Raw genomic sequence first — 24,696 nt, forward strand, 5'->3', positions numbered from 1 at the left:
ATAATTTATTTATTTAATAGCTTTTAAATAAAAATCAAAAGTTTTGGATAGCATTAAGAAAATATTAAGTCATATCTATGAGGAGTAATGGTGTAAGAGAAGGGTTGTACGCTGAAGCTTTACGTTTTTTAAAGATCCGAAAACAATTATCACATATCGTTTGAAAATGAATTATGGAGAATTAAACGAAAGCACTTGCTGTGTAATGCCCTTGTAAACAGAATGAGCATACAGAACAATCAGAATATTGCGCAATCCAGAAACAGTATTAAAACTACTACTTGACAGCAGTTGTGTTGAGTGTCTTATCTTTCCTTTATTTGGCTGTAGGATTTATTTTTTGTTCTTCTACATGATGGTGCATTGACAACCGTTGGAAACTAGATCTGGATCGCTGTCGGTCCCTCTTGTTGATGTAGAACGTCGAGTGGTTCTGATGTAGGGATCATGTGTCTGTAGGCTCCTATCTATATCGCGAACATACTCACCTGGCCGCACACTAATAGGCCACCGCAGTTGAAAATTCATTGCTTGCAATGGTGCCTGACCTACTTCTGACCTTACTGTTCCTCTCCTTGGCCTCTCCACTCTTCGTGTTAAGTCCTCATTTTCGTTTTCTTCCTCTACATCACGTGTTTCCACCACGGCCTTGCCCTTTCTCTGTCTTCGTCGTAACTCATTCTCGTCTTCTTCCTCTACATCACGTATTTTCAGCACGGCATTGCCCTTTCTCTGTCTTCGTCGTAACTCATTCTCGTCTTCTTCCTCTACATCACGTATTTTCAGCACGGCATTGCCCTTTCTCTGTCTTCGTCGTAACTCATTCTCGTTTTCTTCCTCTTCATCACCTATTTCCATCACGGCCTTGCCCTTTCCCTTTCTTCGTCGTAACTCATTCTCGTTTTCTTCTTGTACTTCACTTATTTCCTGCACGGCCTTGCCCTTGTCCTCTCTGGCTCTGCTCTCAGCTTCTCCTATTTCTTTAGATGTTCCGCTCTCAGCTTGCACACTTTCTTCAGAGGGCACCTTGCCATTGTCATCTCTTGCTCCGGTCTCATCTTCTACAAATTCATCAGATGTCCGTTCGCTCTTGTCCTCTCTTTCTCCGGTCCCAGACTCTTCAGATATAGCTTCTAATGTCCTTGTTTCCTTCTCCTCTCCTTGTTTCTTTTCCTCGGTTTCATCTTCCTCGCCACTGTTCCGTCTTCTTCGGCGGGCTAACGGTGCTACATTTGGTTCTTCTTCTTCATCATCGTCATCCATCACCGTGTTCCGAAACTGGGAAGTCGAGCTCGTGCCTTCTTCTTGTACTTGTAAATCAACTTCGTTTTCTAACTCTTCTTCTGCTTGCGTTGTTTGTGTATTCGATCCTGAAGCTTCTACCAACGTGGAGGGAACCGCATCTGTCATAGAAAAGATAGCCTTTCCTGAACTGCCACTTATCTTGATGCTCCTCTTACGACAAAGATTAACCATCTCTTGATAACAGGCCATAAGCTCCCTCTAGAAGAATAGGATAGTATAAAAATATAATTAGGCATAACTTACTAATCTAGACAACAGGTCATAAGCTCCTTCTAGAAGACAGGATAGTATAAAGTTTTCATTCCATGTACCGAAATGCTAATTGATTCCTCAATAAAGGTAAACCGTGAGGAATATCCAAGGTAAGTAGCAGCTAGTAAAGCGGACATTGCAATCTCAGAAGGTCTGAATTGAGTGAAGTAGACATCTGTAGACATACGGGAAAAAACGTTCGCTTAGCACCACTATCAGCAAATATATAGATTCAACAAATTATTGTTATGTTACCTCCTTGAGACTGGACTATGATCTCATTTATGGATTCGCGTTTAAAACCACCGATTCTTTTGAAGGTGGGATAATAGTAGTCCAGGAAGTGAAAGGGAGTTACAGATCGCATTCGCCAGTTAAGTCCACTGAGAATGCGAAATTCCATTCTCATTATCCTTAGGGGGTTGTAAATCGCTTCTCTTCTCACCTGTGCAATAAATCAGTGCATTTTGTGGTGAAATTTTCATTAAATACTGTGACTTCAAAATTCAACGTCATTTTAATTTCCCAGTGGAAAGTGTGGTTTACCAGAAAATGCCGTTGTGTGAAATGCGCTGTCCTAATCTTGGAAGAAAGTGTGTAGCAACACATTGCAACCAAACGAGCTTTATCATCTATAGAAGACCCTTGTAATTCCTTGAGAAAAACAAGGATTTAAACAGCAAGAAATCAGAGAAAATTTAATGACAAATTTCAAAATTTCTACAAGCCTTAAAGAAAGAAATATATTACTGAGAGCGGATTCGATGAAACAAAGCGATCGAAGTAATTCATTGCAATATACGGAATGTACGCATCAATAACTCTGCCCTCGGAGAGCTGTATAGCAAAACATGGAAAAGAAATCAGAGAAGAAAGTAAAATTTCAATCCTCAGTGACAGATCTATAAACAAGATTAAAAAACAGTGCAAGTCACGTCCAATTCTCTTTGTGTTTTCTAAGTAGCCAAACAGAGAGGAAAATGAGTTCATAACACAGCTAAGAAAACAGAGAGGAAAAAGAAACAGATAATAATTAAGCAAATTTGGAAACAGACATATGCTTGCACGAAAGAACCGGTTTCGCTTCTGTTTTATGTGTAGCCAAAGAGATGCTTGTGAAAATTATCCAAGGAGAACAAAAGAGTAGCGGAGAGTTAAGTTTTACTTCACAGACGATATACAGATCCATCCATAAATAAGATTAAAAAATTTACGCAAAGATTTATGTTTTCACAGAAGAAATTAAACGAGCATTCAATTTCCTTAGTATTTTCTAAGTATCCAATCAGAGACAAACACTTGCTTATAAACGCAGCCTAAAAAACAGAGAGCAAAACGAAGCAAACAATGACGGATCAGATTCTTGCACAAAAACATAACCGCAGCCAGACAGATCGAACCAGAAAGCCTAAAACGAAGCGTTGAAAATGAGAGCTGAAAGAAACGGATTAACTGGCAAAAGTAAAATCTCCGAGAAACAAAAAGAAAATTCATTCATGCAAGCATTTAAGATTCTCATAACGGCGAAGCGAAAAAGAAAGAAAAAGCATCTTGGATTGTCACTTACCTGAACGACCGTCTTAACCGCAATCAGCCGAAGATGAGCGTTGCGTGATTGTGTGTAAAACGCCCTATGAGGCATGAATTCTTGCTCGATTTTGAGGTAATGGCTTATAGCTTCACGTTCTCTGTAAGAAGGCACGGGGAACTCGGGATCGAAATCCATTGTTAGAAAGAAGCTTCTGAAGATTCAGCTGAAGTGAAAGATTGTGTGTTTCTCAAGAAAGTGAAGTGAAAATGAAGGAGAAAAAGAGAGCGAAATTTGCAGAATCTGAAGGGTTCCGGGTTCTCTCTCTCTCTCTTAACGGTTATTCTTTCTAACGGAAACTGGCTCGGAAGCGCGCCAGTTTTGAACTTTGCAATACGTCGTCGTAATGAGGGCATGGAACGCGACGGATTCTACTGTTACTTTACTTGCTTATTTTCGTGGAATTTTTAAGTATAACTATTAATGAAGTTATTAATTCAATTTTAATTTGTTAAGTGCAAACATTTAGGAAATTAATCTGCTTTGATTACTGGGACAACACGTGGTGTCAGCATGTATTATCACTGTTATTTCAAGGTCTTATCTTAATTAGATGGCAATAGTGTATTTTAGTTAAAGTATCAATATCGATTTATTCACCGATAGAACCAATACTGTGCAACGAATTATGGCGGTTTTCAATAGCAAAGATGCTGAAAATTGCATTGACCATGTAATTCAAATGAAAGGATAAAGATAATGTGGTGATAAACTCAATCTTTTTTTTTCTTCCTCCACCCTTACATTTTTTTAAAATTTTAAAACTAGTCTTGGCCCTCACTATGGATTACTTTCATGGTCACGGTTGCTTTTCTTTGTTGATTGTTGGTGTTGGTGGAGGCTGATTTAAGCTGCAGAGGTTCGGTATTGTATTATGGACTAAACAATCTGCAAGTGATAAAAGAAAATATGGATTGACTATTTAAATCAAGTTTATTTTTATTCCGAATGAAGGGGTGTTCCGAAAGCATTTTGTATAACAGATTCACAAATTTGGAAACAAATTTTTTATTATAGAATGACCATTTTAGAATATATTTTTTGACTTGTGGATTGGTGGATCTAGAATACATTTTTTGACTTATGGATTGGTAAGTGAATTCGGAATGCATTTTTATACTCTCCATGGTATTTTATGCTTTTTAATAATTTGTTGGAATTTGATGGTAATATGTTAATTTGTATAAGTATGAACAATAATGAAGGATTTGAACAATGGTCGATGTGTGGGAGGTCTACATACTGATGATATTCAGAAGTTAATATCCAATAAATCATTAGACAATATATGGAAGCCATATGAATGTACAAATGTGTTTATTGAAGATGAGGTAAAGTTGAAGGTTGTCAAGTATGTTTAGGTTGCTTGTTATTTAGTAAATTAAATATAAACTTGTGATAAATTTTGTAGATATTTCCTACTCGGGATGAGATCCTGACATGGGTTAGAAAAGTTGCATTTCATTTTGGGTTTATTTTTTTCATACTGAGGTCGAATAATTCAAATGGATAACGATATATGTATATAAAATTAGAACGAGGTGACAAAACTGAAATGCAACAATTGATGATGTTACATGAGCGAGATATGTATGTCCATTGATCTAGGTTTGAAGAAGCGACGAATGTCGTGCAAGATTTATTTTGGACACACCCTGATTCAATGAAGCTATTGAATGCATTTAACATTGTGTTGATGATGGTCAATACATATAAAACTAATAGGTACAAGATGCCTTTGCTTGAAATTGTTGGTGTTACCTCAACGAGGTTGACCTTTAGTGCTGCATTTATGTTACTCTTATCAGAACAACAACATAACTTTGTATAGGCCTTTGAGAGGCTTAGAGGTTTGTTTTTTAGAGTTGATTCAAACCCAAAGATTGTGGTCAGTGATAGAGATATTATTTTAACGAATGCAATAAATGTTGTGTTTCCCGAAGTTGCTAATTTGTTATGCCGTTTCTGTTAGAATATATGGCCTTAAACGAGAGGGGGGGGGGGGGGTGAATTGTTTAAAGGGGGTTTGTGAAAACTTTTTAAGCTAGAACAGAAATTCAGTTAGCCAAGATATAAAACACAAAACAGCAAAGCACCAGAAAAACAATCGGTTGTTTCTTCGAAATAATCAGTTGTTTATACCAACAAAGCAATAACAACTGAATTTAAATGAGTTTAAGGGAAGAAAGAGATACACAAACAGTTTATATTGGTTCACTCTTAAACCAAGAGCTACTTCCAGTCCCCAAAAGCCACTGGGTAATCTACTAAGCAATCAATACAGATTACACACAAAACCACCAAAGTGACCTTGAACCCTTCAAGAAACACACTTCCTTTGGCACAACACACACCAAGAATGTTGATCTTGACAACCTCAAGAGCACACAACACTCCTTGGCTACAACACCAGAAATTACAAAGTATTCATAACGAATTACACTTGTTTACAGAACAAACTGAAATTAATACAAATGTAATCCTATTCCACTCTCTCTTGAGAAAACCAAAGCTCAAATGTGAATGTTCAAAAACTTGAAAGCAATCTCTCACAACTGAAAAAATCAAATCTTTTTTTCTTGTTTGTTATAAAACATAAACAAACTATTTATAGCTTTCAAAGATTGGTAAAAGCATTTAATACAAGAGCGTATTCAGTTGAAAATCAATTAAAGCACACTCAACTAACAAAACAAAATTCTGTTAGGATTTTCAAACAAACAATTGATTGAAAACACGAAACAATCAATTGTTTTGGTTTGACAGCAAGTCAACCAACCAAAACAGTTTTCAACCTTTTCAAAAACACCTAAGAGTAAAACAATCAGTTGTTTCGACAAAACAACTGGTTGTTTTTCACTTAGTTTGAAAAACACTTTAATCTTAAAAGATTTTAAAAACACTTTAGCTTTAGATTCAACAAAGAGTGGATTACAAAAATAAACTACCCAGATCCTATCCTAAACACAACAGCAACTCCAGCCTTGCATCAAACACTTGGATTTGGATTCTTCAAAGCCTTTGATCACTCTTGATCAACATTTTCCATATTGATCAAAATGTCAAAGCAAAATGTAAAATGCTTATTCATCCAAGAGATGTATGGGATCAAGTGATGAAGTCTTGGGGAGATATTTTGATTGTGATATTATAGAGGCCTATGAGCTTCATGTGGAGGCATTTCATGTTGTTTGTTCGCCATGACCTATATTTACTGAATATTGATGCGTACTTGGTTAAATCCGCATAAAGAAAAGTTTGTTAAGGCTTTGATGGATAATGATGGAAGAGTGCCTTCATTCTTGGAAAATTGTTGGTGGAATTTGCGGAAGCTTAATGGAGGTTCACGGTCAAGGCTCTCCTAGGAGATGTGGATGCCTTGGAGGTGTAGGTTAGGTATGAAATGAGAGTGGTGAGGCCATCTCTCTTTGGTAGAATGGAAATTGAAGATCAATAGTCTAACCTTGAGAGGTTTTTGACAAGTAGTGAAATTGACTCAAATTTGGCAGCAATTCACTATTATATTAATCTTGTGAAAACATGAGCCAAGCCACTCCTTATATAGCAAGTGAGGGCCGGTTTACATCAAAGCAAAATGAGGAAAATTCAAACTACACTACTTTGAAATTAGCGCCTAAAATGGAAGCACATGGAAGGCATGACTCTAGTGGTTGGCCCAATTCTACACTTTGGTGGACTTGCATTCGAGTTGATACTTGGGCCTCTTCCATCATCCCCTCCCTCTTGAAAAGGATTTGTCCTTAAATCCAATGTTTCTTCTTCTTCTTCTTCTTCTTCTTCTTCGTTATTACCTACAAAAGGAGACAAATCAATGACATTAAAGGTATAATGTACTCTATATTCCGCAAGTAAATCAAGTTTATATGCATTGTTGTTGATTTTCTTGAGGACTTGGAAAGGGCCATCACCTCAGGGACTAAGTTTAGACTTTCTTTTAGTTGGAAATCTATCCTTCCTAAGATCAAGCCAAACTAGGTCTCCTTCCTCAAAAATGATTTCTCTCTTTCCCTTATTGTTATGTTTTATATATTTCTCAGTTTGTTGTTGTATTTGTTCTTTAACCCTCTCATGCATTTTCTTAACAAATTCAACTTTTGTAGCTCTTTCCTTATGCACAAAAGTTTGTGGATTAGGAAGAGGTAACAAAACTAAAGGAGTAAGAGGATTAAACCCATATACAACTTCAAATGGAGAAATATTAGTGATGTGAACTACCCTATTGTATGCAAATTCAATATGGGGAAGGTACTCATCCCAAGACTTATTGATATGATTCCAATAGCAAGATATAGATGTTTCATAGACATTATATGGAATCAACTTGAGTTGGAAAGTGAATAGGCACTTTTCTAGAATTGGATCAATGTTCTTTCATTCAAGAACTCACCAAAACTTGAGCCATCACACCAAAACTCATATAGAAATCAATTTCTTGTCAATTGAACCGATTAAAATGCACAAGAAATCTAATGAATCGATTGAAATGGCTAACAAATGAATTGAACCGAACAAAAGCATGAAAGGAAGAAGATGAACCAATTAAAAATAGTAAAGAAGAAGATGAACCGAACAAAATAAGAAAAAGAAAGCTAAAGAACCGAATAAAAGTGCAAGAAAAGACCTAAGACATGTTTTAAGAGTTTATATGGACATGGAAATGGATGAACTAGATGGAAGAGAGAAGAAGACTTATGTGGTTGAAGTCCTTGGAAAGGAACACGCCACTTAGAGGATGCAAAGCTCCAAGATGAGTGAGATGCCGCCACTTGAGGCTCCAAGTTTGCTCTCAAGATGAGACTAGGTAAGAGAAGACACAAGTCTCTCAAATGCTCACCATTTTTGGGAGAGTTTCGGTACTATCAATATCAATTCTGTATTTAGAAGGACCCAAGCCCTCCTTATATAGGAGAAGGACCAGTCATGAAGTTTACAAAGCTTACACAACAAGCTAACCAAAAGTCCCTTGCATGCTACCCACTTCTAGAGCCTATAGTGAGGTATGAAGGGTCAACTTCAAGAAAGTTCTAAATGTTAGAATAGATGGCTTTAAACTAGAGGGGGGGGGGGGGGGGTTGATGGTCCCAAAACAAACAATCGGTTGTTTCCTCGAATCAATCGGTTGTTCTGGTTCTTAACAGTTCAACCATTTTAAAAACAGTTTTCAACCTTTTTCTCAAAACACCTAAGTATAAACAATCAGTTGTTTCGACAAAACAATCGGTTGTTTTAACTTAGTTTGAAAACATTTTACTTTCACAAAGATTGAGAATGCCTATGCTTTAGATTTAATCAAAGGGTGGATTACAACATCCAAACTACCCCAGAACTAAGCTAAACCAGCACAGCAACATCAAGCACAGCAGAGGCTTCAACATCCTTCAAAGGATTTGGATTCTTCAAAGCTTGAACACCACTTGGTTCAACACTAAACTAATGTCTAAAGATGCTTTTAGAAAAGAGGTATCTTTAGGTTTCCCTCTAAGCACCTTTCTAAAAGCTATATATTTAAACATTCTACATTTTATACAAAAGATACTATAAAAAGAGAAAACATTTTACCACTACTTCCTAATTCTTTAAATTTGCTCCTTGTAATCCTTTGAGGTAAGCTAATCTCCTCTTGATCAACTTCAACTTCGGCGTCTACCTCTTCTTGATCTTGATCTCCTTCACTTATGGCTACCCTTCATGACCGCCCTAAGCATAGTAGAAAGAGATCTATTGACTACTTTTGTTTGTCCATCCGTTTGAGGATGACAAGAAGTTGAAAATTGAAGTTTAGTGCCAAGTTTTTCCCAAAGGGTTTTCCAAAAATGGCTTATAAATTTTGGATCTCTATCCGATACTATGCTTCTAGGTAACCCATGAAGTCTTACCACTTCTCTAAAGAAGAGTTTGGAAACATTTTGAGCATCATCCACCTTGTGGCATGGAATAAAATGTGTCATTTTACTAAAACGATCCACAACCACAAAAATGGAATCAAAACCTCGTGCAGTCTTAGGGAGTCCTAGAATAAAATCCATGCTAATGTCTTCCCATGGAGCACTTGCAATATGTAAAGGAGTATAGAGTCCATGTGGCATTGTTTTAGGCTTAGCTTTTAAACCTGAAATACATCTAAAATAATGTCTTTGAACATCTCGTCTCATATGAGGCCAAAAGAATTTTCCTTTTAAAAGATCAAGAGTCTTATCAACTCCAAAGTGGCCCATGAGACCTCCTTCATGAGATTCCTTTACAAGAAGTTTTCTTTGTGTTCCTTGGGGTATACAAAGTTTTCCTTCCTTAAAAAGATACCCCTCAGACACATAAAATCCTCCTTGTGCTCTATGTTCACACTTAGCAAAGATGAATGCAAAATCACGATCTTCTTTGTAAAGTTCTCTTATGTTGTCAAATCCAAGAATTTGGGCTCCAAGTTTTGAAAAGAGCACATGTCTCCTTGAGAGAGCATCGACCACTATGTTTATACTACCCTTCTTGTATTTGATGACATAAGGAAATTGTTCAAGAAATTCCATCCATTTTGCATGGCGTTTGTTTAACTTATGTTGACCTTTCAAGTATTTTAAAGACTCATGGTCACTATGAATGACAAATTCTTTAGAAACTAGATAGTGTTCCCAAGTCTTTAAGGCCCTCACAATGAAGTTTTTCACTAAAATAAGCAATGGGATGCCCACCTTGCAACAAAACCGCACCTATGCCTACTCTCGATGCATCACACTCTAGCTCAAAAGTTTTTGCAAAATTTGGTAAAGCTAGAATGGGTGCATTAGTGAGTTGAGCTTTTAGCCTCTTGAAGGCTTGTTCGTGCTTCTCGTTCCAACAAAATGGAGTGTCTTTCTTCACTAACTCATTGAGTGGTGAAACTAGACTTGAGAAGTTAGGCACAAATCTTCTATAAAAGCTTGCTAATCCATGAGAGCTCTTAACATCTCCTACATTTTGTGGAGTGGGCCATTCTTGGATGGCTTTGATTTTCTCGGGGTCAACATGTACCCCATTTTTGTTAACTACAAAACCTAAAACACTACACTATCAATACAAAAGGTACATTTATCACTATTAGAAAACAAACTATTAACTCTAAGCACTAAGAGAACTTCCCTAAGGTGTCTTAGGTGGTCTTCTAGGCTTTGACTACAGACTAATATATCATCAAAATAAACTACTACATATTTACCTATACAATCCCTTAAGACATGATTCATGAGCCTCATGAAAGTGCTAGGTGCATTAGTGAGACCAAAAGGAATCACTAACCATTCATATAGTCCAAATTTGGTTTTAAAAGCAGTTTTCCACTTATCACCCTCTTTAATTCAAATTTGGTGATATCCACTTTTAAGATCAATTTTGGAAAATATGATGGACCCATGCAATTGATCAAGCATATCGTCTAGTCTTGGAATTGGATGCTTATACTTGATGGTAATATTATTGATGGCTCTACAATCACAACACATTCTCCACTTGCCATTTTTTTTAGCACCAACAAGACAGGTACAACACAAGGGCTTAAACTTTTTTGAACCCAACCCTTCTCCAACAAGTCTTGTACTTGCGATTCTATCTCCTTAGTTTCCTCCGAATTAGTTCTATAGGCCCCCTGAACTAAATCAATTTGATGTTCTATACCTCTAAAAGGCAAAAGTCCTATGGGGCCTTCGTTAGAGAATATATCATCAAACTCTTTCAAAAGCTCTTTTACTTAAGGAGGTAAAACACAAGTCTCAAGAAGTGTAGCAGTTCATGTAAGTGTTCCTTTACAAATTAAAAGGCTTGAAGGTTGTTCAACAAGAAGCATATTTTCAAATTTTTCGTCTTGCTGAATGACCTTTTCGGAAGGAACACTCTTCTCCCACGCCTTTTGCTCCCTAAGGGATTTTTGTTTTTCTATTTTTTTTTTCTCTTCATCCCTCTTTTGTTTCATTTGTACTTGATCTTTTACCACTTGGGAATGTGATAAAAGATTGAGTATAAACTTATTTTCTTTGTGGGTGAAGGTGATCTCGTTGGTTAGACCATTGTGCATGGTTTTCTTGTCAAATTGCCAAGGTCTACCCAACAAGATGTGACAAGCTTCCATGGGGACTACATCACATAAAATGTTATCCTTGTAGTTGCCCACAGAAAACTCGACTTTCACTTGCTTGTCTAGAGTTAGTTCCCCATCTTCATTGATCCATTGAACTTTGTAAGGTTTAGGATGAGGGACTAATTGTAGATTTAGCTTTTCAACCATCCTAACGCTACAACAATTGCAGCAAGAGCCACTATCCACAATGAGAGAACATACATTTTCTAAAACCTTGCATCTTGTATGAAAAATGTTCTCTCTTTGTGTTTCTAGGTTCACGCTAGATTGGTTGTTGGGGGTTCTTCTAATCATCATTAATTCCCTTTCACATGGATACACTCTCTCATTATTCTCCTCCTCTTTTCCACTAGGTTCATTATCATAGCTACTGATCCTGCCTGTTGACCAGAACGTAGGAGCTTGCCTCGTCTAAGGATCGACTTGCGCACCGCTTCAAACGTCCGTCCTTCTCCAAGATCCACCTCAAGAACCTGCAAAAGAACAGAGCGGCGCCCCTGCGGCCGATCGCACTCCAACGCCCAAGTCAGTGACCGAACCACCAAATACTGAGAGCAAGAACGCTCAAGAAATCACAAGGAACCGTGCAATGTTCTCTCTCACAGTGTGCTTTAGAACTCGCAAGCGTAAAGAGTATAATCTGAACGTGCGTACCTCAGAAAGTTCGTTGAGAACTCTTATATACCTGGTCACTTTCTCTCTCCTGGCAGTTACAGACCTGGACACGTGGCTCGCATCCAGTCGTACACGTGCCATCATCTGGAGCCTCCTTGACTTGGGCGCTACTTCTGACTCTCTTTTTGGCTAAGTTATTTATGCATGGTACTGCCCAGTGCATAGCTAACTTGGGAGTGCGATCTCAACTGGAACTGGCGAGTTAGGGTGCCTTTGTACACCTTCCCTGTGTTCTCGCCTGCCGCCTTCATAATCTGCTTCACCTTCATCTGCAATCGCTTGGTCGCCTGAGTTTACATCTGGCGACTTCACCTTCTACTGGGCGATCGCCTGGTATGCTGAAGATCGGAGCACGCCAACTTAACAACTGGCGATTACACGAACCACCCGACTTCCTTCCCTTCTGCAACTCTGGCGCCTTATCCACACGCCTACTCTGTGGCTTGGTGCCACGTCATCACTTCTGACTACCAGGGCGGTACACAAGCCCCCCAGTCTTAAGCGAAGACTTGTCCAGCGAGAAGACTGAAAGAGTCACGTCAACACCGGTCTACGTGGCACTGACGCAGAATTCCAAGCGGTTGTACCTTCTGCTTCTCTGACGCTCCACCAAACCCCTCGCCCATCACTCGACACGTGGCTTCATCAACGGTTACCTTCAGTTAACGTTTGCGCTTCCCAAAGCCATTTCGAAAAACCCTTAAACCCATTTTCGCTCCACTGTTCCATCACTTTTCTTCGTATTCTCGAACGCTCCAACCTTCTCCTGTGAAAAAAGCTCTCGACGTTCTTCAACTTCCCGAATCACCAACATTCTTCATCGCCTTCCTGATCACAAAAAGGTACTTCCTTTCCTTCTTCTGCTGGGTTTTACTGCATTTTAACCGATTCGCATCATCCTGTAACTGTCTGGTGCATACGTTGTGGGTTGATTTTGCTATCTCTCCTTCTTCGTAACTTAGGGCTTCGTCTCTGTTGCAACGAGCCTCCGTTCGTTCGTTGGTTCACCCTTCATTCATAATTAGCGTCAGCCCCTGCGAGTCCTGATTACCTTTCCTTTCTTCTTCCTTTGCAGCTTCCACCATGACTCGCTCCAAGATCACCCCGAATCCACCTCCTTCATCACGAAACCCCTCCTCACAAGCACACAACCCCCCGCGAGCGCGCGGTGCCTCATCTTCTCAGGCTGAAAGGCCTGCACCTTCCCGCCCCAACCCGGCCCAGGCTGCTCCGCCTGCCACCGGAGGAGCCTCCGTTCCCCCACCAGACTTCAAAACCCTGTATCCCTGGGCCAACTCGACCCTCTTGAGGGAAACATCTTCTGTGAACACTGCTGGGGCAGTTTTGCGGCTGACAAAGGGGGACGAGCCTCATCAAACGTTTCATAAGGAGCACGATGAGAAGATGGTAGTGCTGCCTTGCCCCCCCGATCTGCCCGTTTGTGCCGACGATAAGGTGAGCGCTGACGGGCCCTTCTGCTTCGTCTACACAACCTTATTCAAGAAGGTGAAGCTCAAGTTCCCTTTCACCCGTTTCGAAAGGGAACTCCTCACTGAGCTCAACATCGCCGCCGCCCAGCTTCATCCCAACAGCTGGGCGTTTGTGCGAGCATTCCAAGTGATGTGCGACCATCTGGGGTTGCCCGCATCCGTAGATGTATTTCTGTTTCTCTTCGAAGCCAAGCACCCAGGAGACCGCCTGTGGGTTAGCTTGAATGGGATTGCTGGGAGGTCGATCTTCTCCATCTTCCAGCAGTCCTATAAAGACTGGAAAGGGAAGTTCGTCCAAGTGCGCCCTAACGACAAAGACGCCTCCCTACTCGACGGCTTCCCCTTGTACTGGGTGGACAAGGGGAAAAAAGAGTCCAAGAGCTGCTTCAGGAGACCCAGAAGTCCTGATAGCATGGGAGCGTTGGACAGAGATCTCTGCCTCTTTTGGAAAAGGGTGGCGGATGCCAACATCACTTTCCTCACCACCACCTTGATCTGCTTCGAATTCTACGAGGACCAACTCGAAATTCGAATAGGTTAGAACAATTAAGCCTTTGTTTCGATACTGCTTTTGTCAACTGTTTCTGGGCGTCTTGCGCGTTGTGCGCAAGACTTTGGTTTTATATTTTCTGCACTATTCGTCTGTTTTGCTGTTGCATACTGCCTTATGCATTTATCTTCTCTCTGATCGTAACTAATCCATGCATTCTTGCTCTATGCAGATAACATGTTGGGCAAGGGCATGCTCGCTGAATTGAGGGCGCTCGCCCGAACCCACGGGTTGGCGACGGGCTCTCAAACAGTGCCAAATTCCGTGGTGGACATCGCCGCCACTCAGGGCCGATCGCCACCTAAGGGCCCAGCTCCCTCCGACGTCCAACCCGCCGCCCAGCGTAAAAAACTTGTCCTCCAAAGGCCCAAGAGGAAAGCTTCCCAGATAGTCCACGAGGAGGAGGAAGAAGATGACGAGGTCACCGAAGATGGCCTCGTTACAAAGAGGAAGAGGGTGGCACCTTCTTCACCACCTGCCCCACCCCCTCTTCCAATCTCAACACCACCATCCACGCCTGCTCCACCTCCAACAATGCCATCTCCACCAACTCCCGCTTCCCCAGTCCAAGCCATTCCATTGGCAACTGCGCCACCCGCGGTCGAGGCCGCCGAAGACAATTTCTTGGAGGACCCCCCAAGCGCCTCCACGCCATATGTATCAGCTGGAGGGGGTCCTCCTTCTAACGCTTCAGCCGCAGATGTCGCTCCAATCAGGGATGAGGTTGCCCACACCTCTCCGATTCTGATCACCGAGTCCCCGACGTCGCCACCACGAGCAAAAGCACCCACTGAAGAACCAACTAAAGAGGGTGGCGACAGAAACCAACAACAGGCCCCACCAGCGCCTCTCCAAGCAGCAAACCTCCCTCTTGAGGTCACGAGGATGTGGGAGCCTTTATCTGCTAAGCTGAAGACGATAGCAGAAGACATTCCCGCCATCATAACTAGGGCGGTGCAGAGCTCCACCAGGAAGCTCCAGGACGACCTCTTCAACCTTAAAACAGAGAACAGCACCATGAAGGTTGAGGTGGAGAAGTTGTCCTTCAATCTGACGCTCGCGGAGATTGAACACTCCCGAGTAGAAGACGCAATGAGCACCGAGCTCAGATTGGCGCGCAAGGAGGCCACTGATCTCCGCCATAAGGTGCAGCAACTGGCTCAAGAAAAGATTGAACTGGAGAGCAAGATTGTGCCTTATCGCGTCAAGGTGGCTGACCTGGAGGCTCTCATAAAAACTGACGCCGCTAAGGTGAAGAAATTGGAGCAAAGGTCAGCCGACCAAGAGACCCTCCTTGGAAAGGTGGAAAAGGCGAGGGATGACGCCATGGCTGAGCTCGCTGAAGCCAACAAGGAAAAAGGGGAGCTCGCTGCCGAATTGGGACAAGCGCAAGCAGAATCCAAGAAGGTTGCTGAAGACCTTCTCCAGGCTCAAGAAACCAATGAACAACTCAAGAAGCAAGTTGAAGAGCTGGAGCAGCAGAATAAGGAGCTGAAAGAACAAACTGAAGATCTCAAGAAACGGATTGAGGAACTTCAGAAGCAGATTGAAGAACTCAAGCTGAATTCTGCTCAAATTCTGGCTGCTGGATTCGAAGCTGCGCGGGAACAATTTGCCTGCTTGTTCCCCGACCTGGACCTCAGCATGGTGTCTCTTGATAACGAGGTAGTGGATGGAAAAGTGGTTCCCGCTGAAGACTAATCGATTCTCTCCATCTGCTACCTTCGTGCCTTTCCCTTGTATATAATTTTGTAATAAACTCGTATTTTCTTGTACATGTATTTTTGAGCTGATACTTTACTTAATGAAATTACTTTTGCATTTCTTCTTGTAACCTCTTCGTCTACCTTTAACTTTCCTTGCGTGATTTACTTCAAAGAAATAACTTAGTAATCTCGTAGGCACGATCTTGTACTTAGCTGTTTCGAACCATCTCAACTTCGAATAATAATCACATTTATCAACTCGTAAACTTAAGGCAATGAACCTTAGCGTAAAATGATACTTCAAGCAATGGACTTTAACTCAACCCCTGGCTTTATAACGTCGCTACACCCGATCTGCTTCATCAAAACGGGTCTTTGACTTCTCGCCATTGCTTGAACGTTTCCTGGTCGCCAAAGACTCTTGGCAACACCAGCTTCTTCCTGCCTTTACAACTTGGCCATTGCTCTTTCATCTGGGGGTAGAGGCGCCTTTCGGATCCTTCTCTACCTCCTTGTGCTTCAGAGCAAGAGACCGGGTGGCTAGGCGTTCTCTTCGAACCTACCTTAGCCACCCTCAGAACTTCTTCCACCCTCTACACCATACCTGAACTCGTTCGAGACGAGAAGGATTTTATCTTGCCTGAACTCGCTCATAGGCGAGAAGGTCTTTAACTCGCCTGAACTCGCTCATAGGCGAGAAGGTCTTTAACTCGCCTGAACTCGCTCATAGGCGAGAAGGTCTTTAAATCGTGCCTCTACATTGCCCCAGGGGTTACATCTCCTCCCCCCCCAGAAACACTGAGGACTTTTCACTGGTGCCTCTACACTGCCCCAGGGGTTACATCTTCTCGCCCCCAGAAACACTGAGGACTTTTACTGGTGCCTCTACACTGCCCCAGGGGTTACATCTTCTCGCCCCCAGAAACACTGAGGACTTTTACTAGTGCCTCTACATTGCCCCAGGGGTTACATCTTCTCGCCCCCAGAAACACTGAGGACTTTTACTGGTGCCTCTACATTGCCCCAGGGGTTACATCTTCTCGCCCCCAGAAACACTGAGGACTTTTACTCTTTCTCGCCTGCACTCGCTCGACGGCGAGGAGGTCTTTAACCTGCCTCGGAACGCGCGCGGGCGTTGAGGTCTTTTAACTGGTGCCTCCGATCGCCGAAAGACGATGAGGACTTTAGCTTTAACTGGTGCCTCCAATCGCCGAAGGACGATGAGGGCTTAAAACTTTTTTAGAAAGCATGCAATATATCTTTACTTGCCTTAAATCACGTATAAGTGACAAGGTCTTTCTTCAAAACTTTTTGGAAAACAGCAAGCATGCAATCTGAAAACGCCTTATACTTCGAAAACTCTTCTTTTATTGGGTGGCCTCATTAAAAACCCTCCTTAGGGAAAAAAGAGTGCCCCCTTCAAACTGTTTTATCAGAGACATTGTAATATAACTTTTGTGTTTGTCTTTACTTACAAAGCTCTTAACTATAGTACAACTTCAGGTGCGTGGCGTTCCAGGTGCGAGGAATCGCCCCTCCTTCCAGCGTCTCTAAGCGGTAGGCGCCGTTCCCGAGCGCCTCGGTTATTCTGAACGGTCCCGTCCACTTAGGCGACAGCTTATTCTCCATCTCGTACTGGTGGGCTTTCCTCATCACCAGGTCGCCTTCTCTGAACTGCCTTGGCATCACCTTCGAGTTGTACCTTCATTCAATCCTTCTCTTCACCGCCTCAGCTTTCAGTCTCGCCTCTTCCCTGACCTCATCCAGTAGATCCAGGTTCAACCTTCTCTCTTCATTCGAGTCTTCCTCTACGAAGTTCTGGAATCTCGGCGAACTTTCCTGGATCTCCACTGGAATCATTGCATCACACCCATAGACCAAGTGTATGCTGAAGATTGGAGCACGCCAACTTAACAACTGGCGATTACACGAACCACCCGACTTCCTTCCCTTCTGCAACTCTGGCGCCTTATCCACACGCCTACTCTGTGGCTTGGTGCCACGTCATCACTTCTGACTACCAAGGCGGTACAGCTACTATACTCATCTACCCCTTTTAAAAACAAATTCTTTGGTTTGGGCATGGAGATTGAACATGACCTCTACCATAACATTTAAAGCATTTGACATCCCTAGTACGAATAGGTGGAGTGAGCATATCTTTTCCTACACTCTTGGGAATTTCTTTTGGTTTTTCTTTTGGTACACTTTTGATGTGAACCTAAGAACATGATAGGGATATGATATGAACATGTTATGGATTCAACAAGAGTTGGAATATGATTATGCACTTTTTAAGAATTGGATCAATGTTCTTAAACATTCAAGAACTCACCAAATCACAAGAACCAAGCCAAACTCATATAGAAACCCATTTTTTGGACATATGAACCAATTGAAACAAGGAAGAACACAAATGCACCGATTGAAACTCCAAGAAACACAATTACAACCACAAGAACAGAAAACTAAAGCAAACTACCGAACATAAACACAAACTAAATAAGTTCTACCGATTGAATCAACAAGAAACAACAAAGACATGTTTTAGAGTTTTTTTTGGAATGGAAATGGAAAAAGAAGATGAAAAGGACAAGGAAACTTATGTGGTTGGAGCTCTTGGAAATGTGCACGCCACTTGAAGGATGGTTTGTGATCCGATCGGTCATCGGTAGTCAATGACGTCAGCAGCAGAGAACCACGTGGACCACTCGCAGGGTGACACGTGGACCAGGTGACAGAGAGATCAGGGAGGCGATTGCCAAGAGCGGTGATCGGGGGGGACAGTAACCAAGTGACCACCGACAGATCAGGCGGCAGAGAGGTCAGGGGACAGATCACCCAGAACGGTGATCGGTGGTCAGTAGCCAAGTGGCCACCAACAGACCAGTTCCCAGACTCACGCCTGGGGGCAGAACGCGAGAAGCAAATAGAGCACTGATCAGTCATCGGGTGCATTGTCATCGGGGTTTCGTGTCACACGCAGTTAAACTGGGACTGAGGTTCCCAGCGAGAGCGTTACACATGGACCTCGCATGAGCAAATCTCAGGGAATCGCGCACGAGAGTGGCCTGAGGGAGCTAGTAAACCGATCAGTGATTGGTGACTCCCTCAACCCATTACGTGCGTGAAGGGTAAGCTGTCCACGCAGAGAGCAACGCTTGGTGAGTGTGCCTAGACCGGCCACACCTGGTGTTCTCCTGAGAGTATGCGATTTACCCAGATGAAAGAAATATGCTAAGTTACTCCGCAAGGGAATAACTTAGCACACAAAGAGAAGCGCTAGAGCCCTTCCAGTAAGTGACACGTGTGTGGTTAGATGTGAGTCGCATGCCTCCACGTGTCATCATCTGAGAGGGGTGCGGTCCAGATAAAGGTGCACTCCGTACCGCTAAAGGTACAGACAAGCGCAGCCAAGCGCAGAGACGCGCGGACACGCACAAACACCCACACTTTACTGATTCTGGAGGTACATTGTCTCAGAAAAGCATAACAGGGTTCTGACACATGCCAGAAAAGCATAACAGAATTCTGTTATGCCCAGAAGCACAGAGAGAGACATAAAAGAGAATCAGGGAGAGATTGAGGGGGATACGAGAGATAGAGAGTAAGAGTTTTTCACACACACTACTAGTTTTCTCATTTGGTGGTTCTGTGGTCTAAGTTGATCGTCGGAGTGCAAACGGCCGCTAGAGGCGCCGTCTGTGTGTTTTGCAGGTCACGTTTGGAGATTCAAGAGAAGGTTCTGAGGGTGATTTTGCAGAGAACGCAGTCGCGTAGACGGGACAGAGAGTGCTACAAAGCGATTCCTCCACGTTCGAGTTGCCGGCAGGATCAGTTGGCTTCAAGATGAGTGTTGTTGCCACCACTTGAGAGACCAAGAATTCACTCAAGATAAGACTAGAAGAGAAGAAGACACAAGTCTCTCTCAATCATTCACCAATTTGGTAGAGGTTCATTACTCACAAAATCAATCTTATCATTTCAAAGACCTAAGCCTCCCTTTTATAACGAGGAAGACCGATCACAAAGTACAAGAGAAGCTTACAAGAGAAGCTTTTGAAATGTCACCTTCTAACTCCTATTCTAGCGCCTAAAGAAGTGTGAAGAGACACCTTTCTAGTTTCTTCCTAAAAACTAACGCCTAAGGTACTTACACAAGAGGTGTCTTTTTGGTTTCCCTCTTAGTACCTTCTTAAACACTACTCCTATATGTTTTACAAATTTATACAAAAGAAATTACAAAGAGAGATATTAATTGGAGCCCATTCTTGAATGCTTGTAGTCTTCTTGTTGGCTTTGGGCTGGATCCTCTCTTTATTTAATTCTTCTTTAATTTTTGAGAAGACTAGAAGGAAGAACTTTAAATGTTTGGGTGAATGGCCTCTTCCTCCATTAGTAAAATCCTCTTCTTTTTTATCTCCATCAACTTTCCTCCCTTTTATATTCTCTTTTTGGATAAGAATTAGAGTATGAGCCTTCCTTACGACTTGAAGTTTTCCTCAAATTTTGTTGTTCAACTTTGATACAGAATTGAATTAAATCATTCAAGTCTTGGTAGGGTAAGAGTTCAACTCTATCTCTAATCTCAAGGTTAAGCCCACTTAAGAATCTTGCTATGGTAGTGGGTTTGAATTCCCTAATGGAGTTTCTCATAATGTATAGTTCCATTTTCTGCCTATATTCCTCTACACTCATGGTCTTTTGTTGGAGTCTTTTGAGGTTGTCCATTAACTCCCTATTATAGTAGGAGGGAATAAGGCGGCGTCTTAAGGCTCCCCTAAGATCATTCCAATACTCTATGGGAGGGTCCTTTTGAAGACGTCTATCTCTCTCAAGGGTCGTCCACCAATACATAGCATTGCCTTGAAAACTTAAAGTGGCTAAGGGTACTTTTTTTTCTTCACTCACTCTATGGCAAGCAAACAAGTGTTCTACATTCATCTCCCAATCTAGATAAACTTCTACATTTTCTTTTCCATGGAAATGAGGTAGATCTACCCTAACCTCTTTTAGGCTTTCCTTTCTTTCCTTTCTAACTCTCCTAGGGGGTGGTTGATAGTACTCATTAATTTTAAGACTTTGTTCCCCATATGATTCATTACCCCTAGAGGTAGATGCATGCGAACTCCTTTTAGATTTGGTGTATTCATCTCTTTCTTTAAACATTTTCCACTCATCTTGTATTTAAGCAAATTGAGCATCCCTTTCTTTGAGTTGGGTCTCATGTTGCAATTGTCTATATGAAAGTGCTTGAACATCTTGTGCTATTTTTTTCAAAAGAGATTTGATAGACGTTCCTTCACTTTCATTAGAATGACGAGAATGAGAAGACATGGTTAAAGCTTTGTGTTATAAGTATTTTACCCCAAAAAGATAAGGAGAGTAATGAAGGTAGCTTTCCAGGAAAGAGAGGTGGATCACTAGGATCTCTTAAGTACCAAGTCTTTCCTTGCCAAAATCTATCCCTAAAGACTTTTCACAAATTTTTTCTAAGTAATTTACTTAGATCACAATTAAGAATAAAAAAATACAATTTTATGCAAGAAAATGCAAAACAATTAAACAATACTAAGCAAGTAAACAATGCAAAACAATTAACTAAACACAATTAAAATTTACTAACTAGAAAGCTTTAAAGCTAGGCGTATCCTAAGGTAAGGCTTCTAGACAGTTAGAGCCATTGAAGACACACTCACCGTCTAATGCGTGATTATTCCACTAATTAATCAAGGTTTAATGCAATTACAATTCAAAAGAAATACAATGGAAATTGAATTACAAAAAGAAAATTTAGAATATCTATTCTATGAACTTCTTTTGCTTTTGGTACTCCTTCTTGTTGTGACTCTTTCTATTGGCACCCACTCTTTGTGTATTTTTGTAAACTCACTTGCTGCAACACTCTTGTTCAACCTCTCAAGTTTAGTCAATTTAAATCTTCAAAACAGTACCTACTAAGTAGTAATGGACTGACTCACCACAAAGGTTAATTCCAAAATTAACCAAGCACCACTTTTGAAAACTTTCACCAACAATAGAGGTCAACAAATTTAAAGCAAAGAAATAATTCAATTTGAAATAGGACAACATCAAAGGGAGAAATTATATGAAACAACTTGAAAGAGTATTGAATAAATTTGACAAACAAACAAATAAGGCACTCAACAAAAGGTGACACACAAATTGAACCTAAGGAAAGACACTATAATTGATTAATAAAACCAAAACAGTACTACTGAAATTTTTGAGGCACAAAATGCGTGACTTAAAATATTTATGTTAAGCTATATATTTTGAATTTAAATTTAAATCACAAGCAGTTCAAGATCTTAGCAAAATTTTGGCTCTGGAATCATACCAAAACAATACACCAATTAATTGTGATAAATTTTTCAAATCTGTTGCGAAATTATCGTTTCTGTTCGCGCCAGAATGCACACTTTTTTCATTTGATTTATCATTTTTTTTTTCTATTTTGAATTTTGACTTACTTTTTTTTTTTCTAACACATCAACCTGTTGAGATCCAGAATTTCACAATTTTTCTCCAACAAATTTTAATTCGATAAGAAAAAAAAAGTCAGCACAAAATTAAAGACAGAAGAATCCTAATTCTGGAATTAAAAACAGTTTGAAGAAACTTCAAAAACACAATGGAATTGATGTATAAGAATATGTATGGATCTACCATGCAAATATGAACTCAAATCTAAAAGAAAAATGCACCAAAGGATCAAACAATTCAGATTAAAAACTGGACTAAAAAACAAATCAAGAAACCAAATCAATCAAGAAAAGTACTACTAGGATTTGATGACAATTCTTGGAAACACATGACTTGACATAACATGTATAGATTCATAAAATAAAAAGACTCAAGAACCAAAACAGTTTGCACCGATTGAAACACAAAGAAATACTCAAATCCTACAAAAAAATTGCAATATAAAAGCTCAAGATCAATTTGAACAAGATTTCACCAATTGGATTGAACCAAAACAACATCTAAAAAAAAATCAAGACTCAAAACAACAAGTCAATCAAGAACACTTGAAGAACAACACAGAATTGAAATGAACACAAAATTAAAATCAAGATAAGGTACTTATCTTTTGAAGACCATGGCTCTAGATACCAAATGATGGAATAATGCCTTCATTCTTGGAGAATTGTTGGTGGAATTTGCGGAAGCTTAATGTAGGTTCATGGTCAAGGCTCTCCTAGGAGATGTGGATGCCTTGGAGGTGCAGGTTAGGTATGAAATGAGAGTGGTGAGGCCATCTCTCTTTGGTAGAATGGAAATTGAAGATCAATAGTCTAACCTTGAGAGGGTTTTGACAAGTAGTGATATTGGCTCAAATTTGGCAGCAATTCACTATTATATTAATATTGTGAAAACATGAGCGAAGCCACTCCTTATATAGCAAGTGAGGGTCTGTTTACATCAAAGCAAAATGAGGGAAATTCAAACTACACTACTTTGAAATTGGCGCCTAAAATGGAAGCACATGGAAGGCATGTTCAAGGATCTAGAACATGCACTCCTAATGGGCTTGCCTTGGACCGGCCTAGGTTTAATTAGAAGTTTAATAAACCCTAATTTAATCCTAGGTTCGTATTTAGGTGCCAATCTTCATTTTAACAAAAATTACAAATGAAATTTTCTATGCTAATTTTGACAAGAATTTAAATGCTACTTTACACTAGAGTCTGTGGTGTCTTGAACATGTATAAGAAGGTTTTTCTGCCATCAGTAGCAGTATTCCAGTCTTCTTGAAGCTTCTTAGCCATGGCTCTAGTGGTTGGCCCAATTCTACACTTTGGTGGGCTTGCATTCGAGTTGATGCTTGGGCCTCTTCCATCAGATAAGGTCATGCACTTAGGCAACACGACAACTAACATGATTGAGTTTGGACATTGGAGTCTAAAGAGGATGCTTTAGACGTCAATGGGGGACTTATGCTTTTGTTAGGATTCCATGGACGAGATGATCATCTTGCAACATAATGCAATTAAATTTTCATTTGAAAAGAGTTTGCATATGGTGGGTAATGTCTTTAATGTGAAAAATTGATTTTCCTTTGTATCGAAATATCCTTTGCAGTATATTGTAGAAGAGAGTGATTGAGTTGAATATGCTTTTTTAGATAGATCTCATTGTCGTTGCACTCTTAAATCTACTCATGGGCTTCCTTGTGCTTGTGAATTGGCTTGGGAGCATACCATTGCAGTCAATGCATTTGATATGGACACGATTAAGCTGTTTAGAAATTTCAACAAGTGATACTTTAGCACAATTGTCCATGCAACAAGAGGTTGATATCATCATGAATCGGTTCATTGAGGTTGATATTACTGGTAAGGTTAACATCAAAGCAAAATTATGTGAAATTGCATATCTAGATAAGACATCTTTATGTCCGCCAAGTCAGAAAGTCAAAACAAAAGGACATGTGACTAAATATGCTAAAGCAATGAAGCGACTTGTTCTTTCATTGTGGATAGTGGCTCTTGCTACAATATTTGTAGCATTAGGTTGGTTGAAAAGCTTAAAATACAAGTTATTCCCCACCCCAAACCCTATAAGTTACAATGGTTAAATGAAGATGAGGACTTAACTATAGATAAACAAGTAAAAGTAAGTTTTTCTGTCGGTAACTACAATGATAATGTTTTATGCGATATAGTATCGATGGAAGCTTGCCATATCTTATTGGGAAGGCCTTGGCAATTTGATAAGAAAACTACTCACAATGGCCTTAGCAACGAGATTACTTTTACTCATTCTAAAAGGTTTTTGCTTTTTCCTTTAACACCTTCAGAAGTGGTAGAGGATCAAGAACAAATGAAAAGAAAGAGAGACATTGAAAACAAAATCTCCAAAATCAAAGGTAGTCCTTAGGGATAATGCTAAGGCATGAGAGAAGAGTGCTCATTCCCACGAGGTCATTCAGATAGAAACAAATTTGATAAAAAAAGAAGTTCAGGAAATTCTTATATCTG

General features: G+C 40.6%; 1 protein-coding gene across 1 annotated transcript; it reads right to left on the bottom strand.

Moving 5' to 3' along the window:
* Positions 1-348: 348 nt before the first annotated feature.
* LOC137834219 (uncharacterized) lies at positions 349-1,476 on the bottom strand. Its single transcript, XM_068642281.1, has one exon. The coding sequence runs from the start codon at positions 1,474-1,476 to the stop codon at positions 349-351; it is 1,128 nt and encodes a 375-aa protein (XP_068498382.1).
* Between the last annotated feature and the right edge of the window lie 23,220 nt (positions 1,477-24,696).

Source organism: Phaseolus vulgaris, chromosome 5 (assembly GCF_000499845.2).
Source record: "Phaseolus vulgaris cultivar G19833 chromosome 5, P. vulgaris v2.0, whole genome shotgun sequence".
In the NCBI taxonomy this organism is placed as follows: domain Eukaryota; kingdom Viridiplantae; phylum Streptophyta; class Magnoliopsida; order Fabales; family Fabaceae; genus Phaseolus; species Phaseolus vulgaris.